The following is an 18107-nucleotide window of genomic DNA, read 5'->3' on the forward strand; positions in this document are numbered from 1 at the left end:
CAATACTTATTAATTTCTTACTTTTTTAAAAAAATAATAATTTTATTAAACAATTTATAAATAACATTTTGCTGCTTCAGAAATCCCAGAATCATTTATTTAACTATGACGTGTGTAGATGTGGTTGCACTCAAGTGGAATGCACATAAGTGGGTGTGGGTGTATGTAATCCTACTAAAGGTCCCATCTGGATATCAAGTAATCTTTTATAAAAAGTAGCTGCTACCCTGGTAAAATATGACTGCAAATTCAAAGCTAGTTAGGGCCCTACAAGCATCGGTTCAACAACAGAATGAGCCAGCTGACCTTTATGTACCCAGCCAAGCTCTTACTACCCAAATCTGTTCTATTGTAACTGGAGAGCAATGCCCACTAAAAAAAATCTCTTAAACTGTCCTTTTTATCCTAGTTAATGTTTTGCTTCAGTATAACAGCAACTAGGCCTGGATAGTATTGCAAAGGGATTAATGGAGAACAAACCAGGGAAAGACAGGACTGCTATGAATTCTATATTATAAGCGTGGCTTTTGTAAATGGATTCTGTATTTGTTTGAGCAAGCAAGTTCCACATTGGTTAAAATGGTAATCCCACAATGGATCGCAGCCTGAACTCTGAAGCACCGATATTGTAACAGTTCTAATTATATTTATTCAAAACAATATAGTTTTATTAAAGCAACACATTAATCTTTTGCTTTACTTTTGAAATTTGCTTTCCTTAAATATTTTAAAATTGGCAAAAATGATTTTTTTGGTATTTGAAAACATAATTGCGTGGACAGGCGGAGTCCCCAGATCCCGAGTGGTCCCCCCCGTCATGTGGAATAACGACTCTAGACAACGTGCTATGGGATTAAATTGGCCACAACTTTATTAAATTTCAAATGTGGGTAGACCTTGGCTCAGGCATTGGGCGTTCTCCCTCCCTAGTCCCCAGCCGGGGACCTAGGGAGCATCAGGGTTATCCAGTGTGTGGGGGGGGGATGGGCCGGCTCTGGAGAACATATGTTCAAGCAGAGATAGCCGCCCCCGTTACGCCGCCGCAGGGGAGAGCAATGACGACCTTTCGGCGTACGGCCAAAGCCTCCCTTCAAAAACCCCTTTAACAGGGAACCCTGGTATCGCCGCCGCAAAGAGGAAGATGGACTAAAGGATTCCGCCCAAGGCCTGATACCGCCAAAGTTGTGACGTTTTGCTACGGGAAAGGCGAAACCTGCCAATGCAGGGAAATTCCTTTCTGGCCCTTTAACAGCGACCTTATCGTAGCAGCGCCCGCATACCTGTGCAGACAGGTTAACCTGCAAAACCTATGAAGAAAAGTTAACCTGCAAAAGAAGACATTAACTGAGGGTGGGTAGGGTGGGAGAAGCTCTGGAGCCAAGTGAGGATTACCAATTAAGATCCACCCTCTATTGTGTGCGCAGGTAATCCCTCCCCCTACCTGGCCTGGTTTCCCTGGCAACACTTCCCCCAGGTGGGATTGGACAACTCACTGGGGTAGGCGGGGACCTCCAGGTATCCCACCTGAGGGAAGGCAAAGCCTATGTTGATGGGGCCACTCCAGATCCAGGGCTGCGCGCGTCCACGCAAAGGGCGCCCCCCGTTTTTTAAGTGGGGAGCGGTCATTCCTTTAATCTTTCTTTCTTTCTTTCTTTCTTTCTTTCTTTCTTTCTTTCTTTCTTTCTTTCTTTCGCATTGCAGAATTGGCATTGTATAGTGCATTAAAACACTTCACTTATGTGAACTTAGTAATCCTTATGGCAGCTTTATAGGGATGTCTGTTATTGTCTTCAGCTTGCAGGTGAGAATGCTGATTGAGAGAGATAGTAGCATGCCCAAGGCTACTAACAGTCCAACTGCATGATACATAAAATTTGTGAATACATATTTCACATACAGGCAATGACTGTTTTATACTTATCCAAGTCTGCGACTGCGCCTGTGTTCATTCCACGACCTGGAAGTGGCCAGAAAAGGGGGCAAGGCAGAACGTAACCCCCATGCAAAAATCCCATACCTATTTTTAAACACGGGGAGGTGTGCGTGTCAGAATTGGGACTATGCCGTGTAGCAGGTGTGTTTTTAACTTTTTCCTCCTGTATCATGGTCCCAAAGCTACTGATCTCCAGCGTGAAGTTTTCAATGACATCTAGTCTGACCATTAGAGGTTTGAATAAAGAATCCATAAATAACACTGAATTCTGTTCTCTCTTTCTCTCCCCCCCCCCCACAGGACGTTCTTCCCTCTTTCCAATAGATGATGGCTTACTGGATGATGGTCATAGTGACCAAGTAGGCGTGTTGAATTCACCTACATGCTATTCTGCTCATCAGAATGGAGAACGGATAGAACGTTTCTCTCGGAAGGTGTTTGTTGGTGGTCTTCCTCCAGATATTGATGAAGGTGAATTGCTCGATTGGGGGTGGGTCTTGGAAAAACCAAATAGATATGGAATTGATACTGCGATCCTATATGCACTTGCCTGGAAGTAAGCTTTACTGAAATCAGTAAGATTAACTTCAAAGTAAACTTTATAGAACATGGTCCAGTCTCCCAAAGGAATAAACCTCCCTTAGTCTCTTGCCTCTGGAAGGTAGCAGGGCAAGCTTGCCCCTTCCAAGAGCAGGAATGCAATTGGTATAAACAGTTTAAAAATAAAGCATTGCTGCTTTTGTATTGTCTTTCCATGTTTTTGAAAGATATATCAATAAAAGTATGTCTATAAGAGTTTGGTTTTCACGGCTCTGAAAAGCTAGTTTAATTATAGTTTCATATTTTAAATAAGTGAGGCCAAAAAAGCTTTGAAAACGGGCACCTCGTTTCAAGTTGGTCCCAAACCCCCCTTAAAATGGGGTCTATCCTCCCTGCCAATTTCTTCTTTAACCTTTACAATCAACCCCCTCAAATCCTCTTCCTTTGCAAAGTCTGCAACTAGCCTGCCGGACTATGGGCTCCTCTTCACTTCCGCTTGTCCCATTCCTAGAAAGCACAGTAAGTTTTTTGCTTGTCCCATGCTTTGTAGACATGGTTTTTCATTTGTCCCGCTGCTTTCCCTGAGAAAACCCATTCTTTACCGATGAATCAAAACATGCATCGATCCATAGAAAAACGAATTGATATTTGTTCCAATTTAATGGTAAACAGAAGTGGGCTTTCCTGGGGGAAGTGGTGGGGGAAGCGTAGTTGTCACAAACTCCATACAGTACTCCTGCGCTCAGGAGCATTGTCTCGAGCTCCTGCCAGTGTGGTCTACTGTGAGCCGCCTCTACCTTCAGTTACCCATCTCTCTTTTACAAAGGCAAGTAGATGCTTTTACTCGTGAGAGGTCGATGAGCTTCTGTGTGTGGAAAACCATCCAGGGATTTGCAAGCAATCATTTCAAATGCAATGTTCAAAGATTGTTCAACGGGAATGTTTAGTAAACCCAAATGGTTCCATGGAAGAGAGTTCACACAGAACTACTTTCAATGTGAGCCATTTAAAATTACGTTATGTTAAAGGTAAAGGACCCCTGACCATTAGGTCCAGTCGCGAACGACTCTGGGGTTGCGTGCTCATCTCGCTCTGTAGGCCAAGGGAGCCGGCATTTGTCCACAGACAGCTTCCAGGTCATGTGGCCAGCATGACTAAGCCCAACAAATACACAAAATGTAACCGGCTGTGCATTCACATAAACAATTCTCTTCTGTATTTTTATCACAGTATCAAATACTTCTCTTGCACATAATCAACACATAAAGTATAACAATGTAAACAGAAGTCCCAATAGATCAGTTCATTCATAGAGTCCAAATACCTGCTAGTTTCTGTTCCACATATGTCTTTGTATGTTCATAAAATCCAAATGGAAGCTTACTACAGTTCCACAGAATCTTGACAAGGATTTCCGGAATAATGCCTTGTTTCGCCCTCCTGGGCTTCATCAATTGTATTTTACATAACGCTAGGTTTGATGTTGTTCAGCATGACTAAGCCGCTTCTGGTGAACCAGAGCAGCGCACGGAAACGCCATTTACCTTCCCACCCGTGTGGTACCTAGTTATCTACTTGCACTTCGTGCTTTCGAACTGCTAGGTGGGCAGGAGCTGGAACTGAGCAGCGGGAGCTCACCCCGTTGTGGGGATTCGAACCGCTGACCTTCTGATCGGCAAGCCCTGGGCTCTGTGGTTTAGACCACAGTGCCACCCGCGTCCCCTACATTACCTTAGACTTAATTAAATGGTTCACAAGTAGCTGTGGAAAATGTTAAGAAAGGAAATGCAGGCCAATACATTTACTCAATTATTTGCATCAATTTTTTTAGATGAAATTACTGCTAGCTTCAGACGATTTGGACCTCTGGTCGTTGACTGGCCTCACAAAGCAGAAAGTAAATCCTACTTTCCACCTAAAGGTATTGCTTTTCTGAGTTCTTCACTCCATATAAGGCAGTTTTTGAAGAGACTTGAAGCTCGTTCACACATGTGAGCCATGCTTCCCTCTATTCTTTATCTGTACATGATTGTGTGGTGACTTGGGCAGTACACATAACCAAGTGCAGCATCCATTACTGTATTTCTAGTAGCTAGAGAAGAGTGTCAACACACTGATGACTGCAGTTAGTCTCAGTAGGTAGCCCAGTTCATCATATAGTTTCTCCACAAATTTACATACAGACGCTGTTTCCAATTTGTGAGCTAGCCCTCAAAGCCTGTATATCATTTCTCTGTATGAGAGGTAACACTGCATGCTGCTATGGGAGCAAGGTGTATTTCATTCCTTACCAGAATAAAGTGGCGGTCTTATGTCATACAAAATTAAATCACTTTCCTTACTTTTAATATACCACATGACAAACAGAAGCCATGCTCCTACTCAAACAAAACCAAATTTATTTGTAGTACACCCAAAAAGTAAAGGTAAGTATATTCACTCATAACAAAAAATCCAAAACCAATATTAGAACCTTTGTTAGGTAAACTAAAATGTCGCAAAATAGTGTGCAAGCTTTCAAACCCTCCTGATGGGGAGCTCAGGTATCCATCTCTACAGCTGATCAGTAGCTATGGACTATATTCTTAAAACATACAGTGGTACCTTGGATGTCGAACTTGATCTGTCCTGGGAGTCCGTTCGAATCTCAGAACTGTTTGAAAACCAAGGTGCATCTTCTGATTGACTGCAGGAGCTTTCTGCACTCAATTGGAAAGTGCGTAAGCCCCATCGGACATTCAGCTTCCCAAAATCATTCAGAACGCTCACTTCTGGGTTTGTGGCGTTCGGGACCAAAATGTCCAAGTACCAAGGCATTCAACAACCAAGGTAGGACTGTATCAGGCCCTGGAAATAGCTATTCCCAAAGGCGCCATAGTCCACTCAGGGTGACATCCAGCCACTTCTGCAGCATATAGAAGTTCTCTGTAGACACAGTTTACAAGGGAGTCCCATTGAAGTCTTTCATCCATTTACTGAACATTACTGTATTAGATGGAAGAGAATGAAGAGTCAACACAGCCTTTGAAATAAGCATTATGGAAGGTAGCTTCAGTGTTGTTGGTATCTGCCCTATTACAGTACAGTATGTACTACTTTCTACAGCCCATATGTAAACAGAGGAAGTAAAAATGTGAGATTACCTTGTGAATTCCCTCTCTATGGTTCTGAGGAGGGGCAGTCCACCCACCCTAAAAAGAAAACTCAGAAAAGGCAGAGTATGTGTTGCTTGAGAGCCTACTCTCTTCAGTTGTTCACTATCCAGAAGTTTTAAAACATGGCCTGGGATCTCATCAGGTAGCTTCAATGCTGGTATGAAAACTTTGCAGGTTCCCATTTTCCCGAACACCCACCTGAAACAGTGGAGTGTTGGATAGCAGTGCAAGGGAAACTCCTGTATGTGCATGGAAACATACATATGGAGTCTTTTGGTTTTTGGTCATACTTAAGAATGTCTTAACGATACTCAAGCCTTTTTCCCTCTGTGCTGTTCAGGTTATGCATTCCTTCTTTTCCAAGAGGAGACCTCTGTTCAAGCACTGATTGATGCCTGCATTGAAGAAGATGGAAAGCTTTATCTGTGTGTTTCCAGCCCTACTATCAAGGATAAGCCAGTAAGTGAACCTAACATGGCCTAACATGGCTAACTGTCATTGTATGAAGGCTGCTTCCAAGAGGATGGTGATGAAAATAGCTAGAAGCAAGTTGTTACTTAGGGCCAGCATTTAATGTGTCTGTTTTTCCCCCTTCAACAATAGCAGTGGTGGAGGGTTAGCAGGATCGCTGCTGCAGGGAAGAAGGTTAATCCTCCTCAGATCCCAGCAGTGGTTCTGCTAGAATTTTCATAACTGTTTTGATCCTTGGACCCAAACATCTGGATATATTCAGTTGATATAAAAAGTTCAGTACCTTGAATATTGAAAGACAGCAACTAAACAAGTTGATTTTATCAGGGCTCTCCAATCACAGTGAAGTAATACATCAACCCTGTTCTTGTCTGTTCTGTGCTCTTTGGTAGTTCTGCTAGAGGTGCTTTCATGCAAAATGCTGCATGTTCAAGTCCTTCTGGTTCTGCCCCTGCCACATGCCCCTACATGTTAAACATGCAGCATGTTAAATCAGATTTGTATTTAGTTCCTGACTTTAATGCCAGTGAGCAGGACACAAAAAAGACTGGAACTGTTTATATATTTTTTCATTCAACACCATTCCTTAGTTGTCTACACTTATCCTTCTGAGATCCTTTCAATCAAATGTAAAGGTGCCTAGCTCTAAATATCCTGCACCAATCCTTCTGAAATTTAGCAGTACAGTGGTACCTCGGTTTAAGTACTTAATTCGTTCTGGAGGTCCGTTCTTAACCTGAAACTGTTCTTAACCTGAAGCACTACTTTAGCTAATGGGGCCTCCTGCTGCCGCCGCGCCGCCGAAGCATGATTTCTGTTCTCATCTTGAAGCAAAGTTCTTAACCCGAGGTACTATTTCTGGGTTAGCGGAGTCTGTAACCTGAAGCGTATGTAACCTGAAGCGTATGTAACCCGAGGTACCACTGTATTTATCTCCTCGGAACGAGCTACTATGCTAGCAAATTTCATCTAATATGGCAAAAAAGAAATAAAAATTATAGAGGGTTATTTTTAAAATTAATACTTTAAAAGCACCCTGTACCTGTTAGTCTGTAGTTTGTCAGGTTTTGTTCACTGAGATGGGACCAGTATGAACCAGTGTGATGTATAGTGGTTTGAATATAACTCGCTGGGTTACCTAAAATGAGAAGGGGGAGACCAAGTATACCATCGTCAGCTCCTTGGAGGGAGGGTAGGACATAAATGTAAATAACAAAAACAAATAAATAAATATCTCTAAATTTCATTCAGTTCTGTCTAAAATAGAAGAATGTGGAGCTATTCATTGATTTCTCCATTATAGTCAGTGAGGAGAGACAAAGGCTCAGGTTTTCTAAACCAGAGGTCTGATTTGAACCCAGTTGAAGCCAAATTAAACCAATTTTTACAGCACCAAATCAGGGCTCAAACCAAATCTTATAGCCAGTGCATACCCCTTGGTTACTGTTTTCAAAGCTTAAAAAGGTAAAGGACCCCTGACAGTTAAGTCCAGTCGCGAATGACTCTGGGGTTGCGGTGCTCATCTCGTTTTACTGGCCGAGGGAGCCGGCGTTTGTCCGCAGACAGTTTTTCCGGGTCATGTGGCCAGCATGACTAAGCCGCTTTTGGCAAAACCAGAGCAGCGCATGGAAACGCCGTTTACCTGCCTGTCAGAGCAGTACCTATTTACCTACTTACACTTTGTTATGCTTTCAAACTGCTAGGTTGGCAGAAGCTGGGACTGAGCAACAGGAGCTCACCCCGTCACAGGGATTCGAACCGCCGACCTTCCGATTGGCAAGCCCTAGGCTCAGTGGTTTAGACCACAGCGCCACCCACGTCCCTTTCAAAGCTTATACAAGCATTTAAAGCCCTTCATTTCTTAATGATGCCCACAGCTTTGATTGATGGCAGATACTCTCATACCTCCTTGGCACTCCTCTTGTGTATTTGCAGGGCCCCAGATATTGAGGATCTATTAGTTCTTTTATTCACTTTACTCTGATCCAAAAACCAAATTTCTGGGATCTATTCTGCCTCATCTATATTCCATACCATTCCAGAAAATACCTCCTGTCAGACACCAGTTGTAGGGTAGCCCACAAGGTCTCTCTTTTTGCCCTAGCAGCAATGAAAATCCAGGCAAGAATTATTAAGGAGATTGCAGTTGACTGCGTTGGAGATGCTCTTGTTTAACCTTAATATATTTTAATAATTAATGTTTTTAATCTGTATTAAATTTTACTCTTTCAATTTGTAAGTTCTATATATGTTACTGTGATTTATGTAGTATTGTGAAGATGTAGGTTTTATGTATGATTCTGGGTAGCAGAGTGGTTTTATACAGTATTTTATACTGTTAGGTTTTGTACTGAACCTATTTATATTGGATGTGAATGACCTGTGTCCCAAGCATTAATAAACTACATCTACATCTAGTGAAAACTTTATATGCAAATCTATTCTTTGTTGTTTTAATAGGTCCAGATCCGTCCCTGGAACTTAAGTGATAGTGACTTTGTGATGGATGGTTCTCAGCCTCTTGATCCCCGAAAAACAATTTTTGTTGGTGGTGTCCCCAGGCCATTACGAGCTGGTAAGTATAGAACTGTTAAAGCACTGTAGAATTTTAACATTGCACTATCATTGCATTATTTTAAACACACATACCACCCTTGTTCACAAGCTAGCTTAATTGTGGTACAGTACTTTGATTTCAGCCAACAACAGGCCACATAACAAAGACACAAACAGGAAGACCAGACTGTGCAGTAAACTGAGATCCCAGTGTTCTCCTCTAATATGCCCTGGCGCCACTATTAGATAGATAGATAGATAGATTCTTTATTGTCATTACACAAGTGCAACATTGCACAGTGCAACGAAATTGGATGCCATCCCTTAAAAAAACAACAAAAGCAAAACAGCAACAACAACCAAACAAACCACATTCCAGCCACACCCACACCCACACCCATCAAACTTCCAGGTCACACTATCGAGTTACAGCATTCAAAAAGGCCACAGCTCTTGGATAGAAACTATTTTTCAGTCTATTTGTCCTTGACTTGATGTTTCTATATCTCCTGCCAGAAGGCAGTAGTGCAAACAGACTGTATCCCGGGTGAGATGAATCCTGCAGGATGTTGTTTGCTTTCCTAAGACAACGGGAACCGTACAGTTCTTCCAAAGATGGGAGAGGATGACCAATAATCCTTTGGGCTGTGGTTATGACCTTCTGGAGCACCTTCTTCTCCCTAGCTGTACAACTGGAGAACCAAGCACAAATACAGTATGTGAGAATGCTCTCTATGGAGCCTTGGTAGAAGGACACCAGCAGTTTCTCACTCAGATTGTTCTTCTTTAAAAGTCTGAGGAAATAAATTCTCTGCTGAGCCTTCTTCACCAGAGCAGTGGTGAAGACATTACAGGACATAAGCCACAGCATCAAGAGTTCATATACCTTCTCATCGTTTGAAGTGACATAGGCCATCACCTGCCAGCAATGTTCTTCTGCACTCTGCATAGAACAAACAGATCTATCTCCGTGCAGAAGAATAAGTGGGTGCAAATCTGACATTTCGGTAATATCCAGAATTGTGTAGGTGAACAGTTCAGTCTACCAGGAAACTGTGTAACTGACCTCAAGATAACCATTTTTGAACAAAGACAATTGAAAGGGAAACTCCACTGAGAGTTAACATGAGCCAACAGCTCATGACGCGGCAGCTAAAAAAGCCAATGCAATTCTGGGCTGCATCAATAGGAGTATAGCATCTAGATCAAGGGAAGTAATAGTGCCACTGTATTCTGCTCTGGTCAGACCTCACCTGGAGTACTGTGTCCAGTTCTGGGCACCACAGTTCAAGAAGGACACTGACAAACTGGAACGTGTCCAGAGGAGCGCAACCAAAATGGTCAAAGGCCTGGAAACGTTGCCTTATGAGGAACGGCTAAGGGAGCTGGGCATGTTTAGCCTGGAGAAGAGGAGGTTAAGGGGTGATATGATAGCCATGTTCAAATATATAAAAGGATGTCACATAGAGGAGGGAGAAAGGTTGTTTTCTGCTGCTCCAGAGAAGCGGACACGGAGCAATGGATCCAAACTACCAGAAAGAAGATTCCACCTAAACATTAGGAAGAACTTCCTGACAGTAAGAGCTGTTTGACAGTGGAATTTTCTGCCAAGGAGTGTGGTGGAGTCTCCTTCTTTGGAGGTCTTTAAGCAGAGGCTTGACAACCATATGTCAGGAGTGCTCTGATGGTGTTTCCTGCTTGGCAGGGGGTTGGACTCGATGGCCCTTGTGGTCTCTTCCAACTCTATGATTCTATGATTCTATGAATCGGATGGATTAAATTTATTAGGCAAATCAGTTCTGTCACCTATGGCTTGAATCAAGATTATACTTTTTTAAAAAAAAGCTACATATGACAGTTAGATTACCAATACCAGGATGCCATGTTCTGTTACTTACACTGCCTCATTAATTGGTCACTAACTATTTTCCTTTTATGTAATAGTCACTGCCTGTTCTTTTTGCATTTCATTTACTCCTCTACATTTCCCCCACCCCATCTGTTTGCCTTTTTAGAATTATGCTTCATGTATTAGATGTGGTGCTTTGTGGTCCACAAAAGCTTATGCCATAATAAATTTGTTAATCTTAAAATGCATCAAGTTACTTTCACATATTGTCAGGTACTGTTAAAGAGCTATTAGTAGGCATTCTCATAAGTGTTTACTAGGGATGTGCTATCAAACAGGTGCTTGTGTCGGTGCTTTTTGGCTGCACCCTGTGGGCCAACTTTGAAAGGTGAACAAGGCAACCCCCTTGTCAATCACTTGGCATCACAATTTACTGATAGGCCACGCCCTCCTGTGAAAATCCGGACATCAAAGGTTGAAAGGGGAAGGCTTGCAAGGCCCTCCCCGTCCTGATACTTGCAAAAAGCCAAATAGGGAAAACTGGCAGGACAAGTTTGGCCCACAGGCTGGATGTTCCCACTCCAATATAGATTAACTCAGAGGAAACAGTAGGTTAAATGTAGTAAATGCATGGATTGGATTAATACAGTTGCTTAGCTATGGATCCTACATATATAATGGATCAAGCGTGCATATCCCCAGTTTCCACACTCTTTCCTTCACATTTGTGGCACAGATGCCCTCTACATGGGTTCACTTTGCATGAATAACATTGTGTAAAGTAGGTCTGCATGTGAATGATGGAATACATATACGAAGCACTTATAACCATGTGAGCAGGCCCTGAACGAAAGCTACTTTGCAGCTCAGCTTTTTTAATAGGTAGTTCTGGGTAAAATAATTGTGTCTTGAAACCAAATCTTCTTTAGTTTGCATGGGTACAAGCACAAGTTTGTACCGTAAAGAGTATAGCAAATACCTTGTGGGATCAAAACCACGCAGTCCTAAAACCCTTCTCATCACTACAGGTTATTGCTAGCAGTTGAACAAAAATAACTGCAACAAAGTGTCTAGACATTTACTTCTGCCTGTAGTCGGCAGCATGAAATGCCACTGGTAAACCTGTCTCCTTTTGTCTGCAAATTGCTATTTGTGCAATACTGTTGCACCACAGTGGGTGTTATCCCCCTTCCTAACACAACAGCACTGCAAGCAGGTGTTGCCTGGTGCCGGGGATTGTAGCCTTGTACAGTACAAGTTGCCCTTTTGTCCCACCACTGCTAGCTTAACTCTTAATTCTTGGCACTATTTTTGCTATTCAGCAAATCACAGAATCCATGGCTTATGGGTTTTCCCATCCCATAATCCATTATAGTTTATAAATATGTGTCCCATTTAAAGTATATCAACTTAGTTTAATGTTACTGCAATGTTTTTTGTTCTTCTGTAGTGGAATTAGCCATGATAATGGACCGTCTGTATGGTGGAGTTTGCTACGCAGGAATTGATACAGATCCTGAACTCAAATATCCAAAAGGTGCTGGGCGAGTTGCTTTTTCCAATCAGCAGAGCTACATTGCTGCTATTAGTGCTCGGTTTGTTCAGCTTCAACATGGTGATATTGATAAACGAGTAAGTTGTATCAAATTAATATCAATCATGACATTGCTGTATTTCATAGCAACTATTATTTTCTATGGGACCAACTGGACAGACTGCATTTTGAAAAGCATATGAGGGTCTAAGCATGGGAGGGGTCACTTTACTTGGGCGCAAAGTCAAAGGGTGTATGAGTGTGCACACGCGCACAGCCTGGGCTGCAAGCCAGTTGCCGTTAAGAAAAACTTATTGCCTAGTGTCTGTGTGGGATGTCAGGATCTTACAAGATGTTAAGATTAACTGGCTCTAATCAATTGGAGGGTTAATATCCCTCCCATGGTGCCATAGACCTGCTCCAGAGCTTAGAACTGCATTTGCTCTTACACAGTGCTTTTCTTCTAGAAAAATATGTGCTGGTACTCACCATGAAGTTGTTACAGTAAGAGTCACATCTTTTAACCAAAGAAAGAGAGGAGCTGGTACTGCATACCCTTGAGTACCCCCTGAAAAAAGCACTGCTCTTACAAAACACACACACACATGCCAATTATATATCTCCACTGCCCTATCTTTTAATATGTTTCCTGCTACATAGTGTGTTTCCGTCCAATATCATCCACATGTGATTTCAATGGACATGTAGATGATTCCTGAAGCACTCAGCATGTTTTTCCAGAGAGACATTCATTCCAGTGTTCAGTTGGTGAACCTTCAACAACAGCTGGGGAAATTTCCAGTAGAGCAGCAGCCCCTTGCCCTCCCAAAATAAGTCACAGGTCCCTGTCTACTGTCTCCCTGCAGGTTATTCAAGTCAAGCTAGACCTTTCAGTATCATAGCCAAGAGGAGAATAAATCAATCTCCCTATGCAGTAGTTCCAGTTCCTCTGGTTTCTTGAAAACCTCTCTTCTCTCTGAACCATATGGGGCTTATTTTAATTTCTTGTGTATTAGAAGTCACTTTGATGGACACTGAGCCACAAGGTGGTTCATATATGAATAAATGCATGATTCATACAAAAAAGCCAAAAGTGGACAGTCAGTCAGAAATTATCTCTGTGAAGCTTTGATAATTGAATATTTATCTCAAGGGGATTCTTACCTATGTTTTGTGTTCAGCCTATATTTGGGCAACATTTGGATTTGATTTCATTATGCAAGAAGTTGTTTAGTGAAAACATTGACTAGCATGACAAGAAGCAAGTCGAAGGCGGGGAGGGGTTGCCACAGTAAGATCTCTGGCAGCAGAGTGCCTGAGATAGATAACGGAAGGTCTTAATTGGTCTAGATCATCTGATCATGTCAATCAGCAACAAACAGTTACTTACAAAATCTGGGCAACACAGAGATTTTGGTGCCAGAAAAGCTACACCGAGGTGAAACTGTATCCCAAATACAAGTCTCACCAAACAAGGTTTCCAAAACTTCTGTGTACATTGGCCCCTTGATGAGCTTATAAAATGATTGTCGACCCCAATCCAAATTCTTAGGAATATCTTTGAGAGTTTGAATGGACTGACATGTGTCAAATGCCTACATATGTTTGATCTGTACCTGTTCGTCACACACCTTCACCACACTGATTTTCCATGTATTTGCAAAAATTGAAGGAACAAAGTCCACTTATGTTGAGGAGTATGCTTTTAGGTCTCACACAGGTGGGATTGTATGGACACTGAGTTCAGCAAGGAGTCAGAGCCAGCATGCCCAATGCCACCCCCTTCACACACACACCAGTTCTACTTCGATTGAAAGTCTAAACGTACATAAATCATCATTTTGGGAAAGATACACAGGAACAATCAACTTTTGGGGAGTTCTCAGTTTAATTTATTTGTGGGAAACTATTGGTCATCACAGAATACGTCAATTTAAATAAAAGCTGCTTTTAGAAACTTGTAACATCTAGTTTTTAAAATATTATATTCAGATATACTAACCTTTTGCAAAATTAGTAAGGATTTCTCAGTGCCCTCCCGCAAGTGCTTTGGGTACATGTGTTGCCAGTGACAAGCTAACAGCCACACCATTTTAACCCAAAAGGGCACCATCTATGTGAAGGCTGCTGTTGGAAAGTCTTCTTTTGTAAACCCACCCATGTAATTTGAAATGGATGTTCTTCACATTATATCCGGGTATTTCAAGAATCTTCAGTGTACAAGGTGTAGTTTGAAGTTAAGTCATTTGAAACAAATAACATCTTTTCACAGCTGCATTCTGCAACAAGGTTTTTACAATGATTCAGTACAGTTTGCAGCAACAGTTTACTTCAACTTTTGTAAACTCTTGGTTTATTCACTGTATAAGGGACAAAAGAGAAACATGAAGTGTCTTCTTTAAAAAATATGTTGAACTGCTTTTTGTTCTGGGGTTCCGATTTCTTCCTTAACACAATCTGTTGCAGTTCAGCAGCAAGCACAGGTCTCATGCAAATTAGGCACTGGACCTTTGCCATTTTTCCATTTGGGCAGGCAGATTTGTTGAGGAGGAAAACAGTATGCAAGACTGGTTGGTGTCTCTCTGGCAGCCAGAAAATCCACACTGAACCTTAACAGACACCTTTATAAAAACACGCTGAGAAATAGCTGGCAGTGTTAGAATGAAGATGATGGGGCTACCAAAGCACCACCAATAAGTAAACAAGAACATATATTGGAAAATTGTTTATTTAAAATGATTTCTTAAAAAAAAATATCTCAAGGCAATTCACAACAATATAAAAATACATTAAAATACAGCAGCATTTGCAGGGCAGACACAACAAGCTGGCATTAATGAACAGCAAAGGCCTGGGATTATTTTAAGACTTTTAGCAAATAGAACATAAACACCTCACCCACCTACAATGCTACTGAATTTCTCCTAGAGTGGTCAGGTAAAGAAAATGACCCAGAACTACTTAATGCAACAACAACTCAAGTAAGAAAATGATAACATCCATCCTACATATTTCTGCTTTGCATATATAAAATATAACATTTTAATCCTGTATCTTGTTAGGATTTAATTAGCAGAAGTTTTAATAAGATCTCTACATTTCTGACCACTGGTGGAGTCTATTAACATTTTCACATTTAGTCTGCAAGCATAATGTGTGAAAAATCCTTCAGTATCAAATGTAATGTTAACTATATATAGTTCCTTTTGATTCATAAATATTGGTAGTTGAAGAATATCTATGATGTTACTTTCTCAGCTGTTATTTACAGCTGTGACTACATCATCAAGATGGACACAGTTACATTATTTAGTTATCTATTCAAACAATTAATTCACTAAACTCTTTTGGAAAGGTATTTCTATTATAGAATGTGTTCCAGAAAACATGTTTCTTGGACTTAGGAGATGTTTAAATTATTTCATCACCCAAAGACATTTCTATTGGGGGGGGCATCTGCAATGCAAACACTAAATCAATAAACAATTGTAATTAAGCTGTCAGTTCTGTAATACTTTAAAAAATGTTTTGGTTTTTTTACCCAAAATTAAAAGGGGAAGTTTTCAAGCAAAATGGAAAGTTTTGTAGCACATGGAAATACCTTTCCAGTGAGAGGGAATACAGTGAACCTCCTCCAATAGATACTGATGAATTTTGTTCTTTTTTGTGACGGTAGCTACCTTGATGATGATGTCATATTTTTCAACCACAAAGATTTATTAAATGAGTGACACAATCCATATACACTTCAGGGTCATTTAAATAAGTAAATATTTTTTGAACAAAAACTCAACATGAGAGTCATATACTCACAATTATAAATTTGGTTCACGTGTGTGTGTGTGTGCATGTTCACAGCACATCTTCACAATTTGTTGATAGTTGTATATTGAACTAGGATTCTGAATAGATTAACTTTATAATACATACATAGTGAACACTAGTTAAAACCCATTTGTGGGGGGTGGGGTGTCATTTTTCACTTATTTGCTTTGATTTCCTGGCTCTGATTTTTACTGTAAACTCTCTAATTTTATAATCTATAAAACTATTGTAAAAGTGCCTGGCAAAATTTGAGAGGGCAAGCCAAGTTGTTTGCTGATCATTTTTTACTTCTTCGTTTTAAGCGCCGAGTCCAGATGTAATACTATACATCTTCTTTGCTTCTCACTACTATCCCTATTTCCCACAAAAAAACAACCCTCGAGGCCTAGTGTGATGAAGTAGATTGGTTGTTAAATTTGAAATAAGGGTTGCGTTAGAGCCCCTGTTCAGCATGAAGCTCACTTGGGCCAGCCACTATCTAATATAACTTAACTGATGTGCACCGTCCTCGTGGGGCGAGCTCATTTATGCCACCCAGATTTCCCTGGAGAAAAGAAAGGATACAAATTTAACGATATGTGAAGCTAATCCGATCGCTTGTCCTCTTGTGCGCTTGTTTCTTAAACAGGTGGAGGTAAAGCCATATGTGCTGGATGACCAGATGTGTGACGAATGCCAGGGCGCACGGTGTGGTGGAAAGTTTGCTCCCTTTTTTTGTGCCAATGTCACTTGCCTGCAGTATTACTGTGAGTTTTGCTGGGCGAATATCCACTCTCGGGCAGGACGTGAATTCCATAAGCCATTGGTTAAGGAAGGGGCTGACCGCCCGCGCCAGATCCACTTCCGCTGGAACTGAGCCTGCTTCTCCAGCATCTCCTTAAGAAACAAAGGGTGCATGTGGCTTACTGTGTTTGAAGATACTGACATGCAGAAGAAATAAGTGCATTCTTCTGCTTCTCACCCCGACTCTCAATACATGCATCTTTTTCAGCAGCCAAAACACTACAAAGCCTCTTGTTTTTCACCAAAACCCTACATCTCAGGCTTAATAATTTTTGTGATATTTTCATGTTAAAATAAAAAAAATGTTTTTTTGTATTTTCTCCAACTTATTTTTATATGTAAAATTAAAACTAGATATGAGAATGTTTTTGCATAGGGGCACACTGTCTGCTGCTATATTTAGTGGGTGAAGCGTGCACTTATTTCTAAACATGGGTTTTTAACTTCAAGATCTGCCCTAGTAATTTACCAAAGGTAGCAAAAATAGTGAAGATGGGATATGTCTGCTACAAAAAAGCTTATTTTTATTGTTGTTGCTATTTTCAGTGTATACATCGATTAAAAAAAAATAGGGTTGATTTTTTGCTCTCCATTTTGACTTGCAAGAAATAATACCTCAAGATAATCTGATTTATTAGCTATTTTTAAACATTTATAATCACAAGCTGTATTAGCTTTGCTGCTATATAGGTGTTGTGTGTAATGCCACCTATTAATACGGGATTAAAACGTTTTAAGATACACTGCATTGCCGATTAAAATGCAGGCAGCACAATATGGCATAAAGTGCCATAGTTTTAGAATGTGAAAAATTGCATGTTTACTTACCTGTATACACCATATGCATGCACTAGATCTAACAAGAGGTGAGTTATTGAAAATGTTTTTTTAATGCTCTGAAATCTAGATAGCATGAGCAAACCGCAAAATTTGTAACAAAAGACACTTGCATGCATTATTGTGACTCAAGTTTTTTTTTCTCTAAAAATGTCCTACATGTGTACAATATGCAAACTAGTTTTAGATTAGAAAGTGCAGCCATTTTGTGACTTGGTTGGTAGTGGAATTCAATTTTTGCAGACTGGATGTAATATTGTAATCCCTGTGCAACTTTGTGATGTGTGGTTCTAATTAGTGTGGAGTGGTGTAGCTTAGACACGTTTGAGCAAAATTACTAGATTTTTAAATAGATTTATATTTATTTCAGCCCTCTTGATTGTTCACGGTTAAAACTTCCTTTACAAACCAAAGATGGCCAGCCCACTGCTAACCAGTCACCAAATGGGAAACTACTGAGAAATGAGCATTAAAATATGCTCATACAAGAAAACTTAATGCTTTAGTAATAAAATAAAGTCAAAATGGAGATGGTGTAATATACAGACAGCTAGTTGCATAAGCTAAATCTTACCTTTAAGACAACAGTGAAATCTGGCTTAAACTGTGTGTGCTTGTTTGACC

At 40.7% G+C, this 18107-nt stretch overlaps 1 protein-coding gene and 1 long non-coding RNA gene across 5 annotated transcripts in view; both read left to right on the forward strand.

Moving 5' to 3' along the window:
- LOC309350028 overlaps positions 1-18107 on the forward strand; it is a 494376-nt gene that overhangs the window by 460662 nt on the left and 15607 nt on the right. The window lies entirely within an intron of this gene.
- CPEB2 (cytoplasmic polyadenylation element binding protein 2) overlaps positions 1-18107 on the forward strand; it is a 68662-nt gene that overhangs the window by 47952 nt on the left and 2603 nt on the right. For all 4 annotated transcript variants that reach the window (XM_081876277.1, XM_081876279.1, XM_081876278.1 and 1 more), the window contains 6 exons: positions 2234-2404; positions 4305-4394; positions 5969-6087; positions 8560-8674; positions 11955-12136; positions 16492-18107. The exon at positions 16492-18107 is cut by the window's right edge and continues 2603 nt beyond it. In XM_081876277.1, the coding sequence (XP_081732403.1) occupies positions 2234-2404; positions 4305-4394; positions 5969-6087; positions 8560-8674; positions 11955-12136; positions 16492-16719 (905 nt within the window). In that variant the 3' untranslated portion in view covers positions 16720-18107. The remainder of the gene's footprint in view (positions 1-2233; positions 2405-4304; positions 4395-5968; positions 6088-8559; positions 8675-11954; positions 12137-16491) is intronic.

The sequence above is a fragment of the Podarcis erhardii genome (assembly GCF_964252035.2).
Source record: "Podarcis erhardii genome assembly, chromosome: 9".
Taxonomy (NCBI): Eukaryota; Metazoa; Chordata; class Lepidosauria; order Squamata; family Lacertidae; genus Podarcis; species Podarcis erhardii.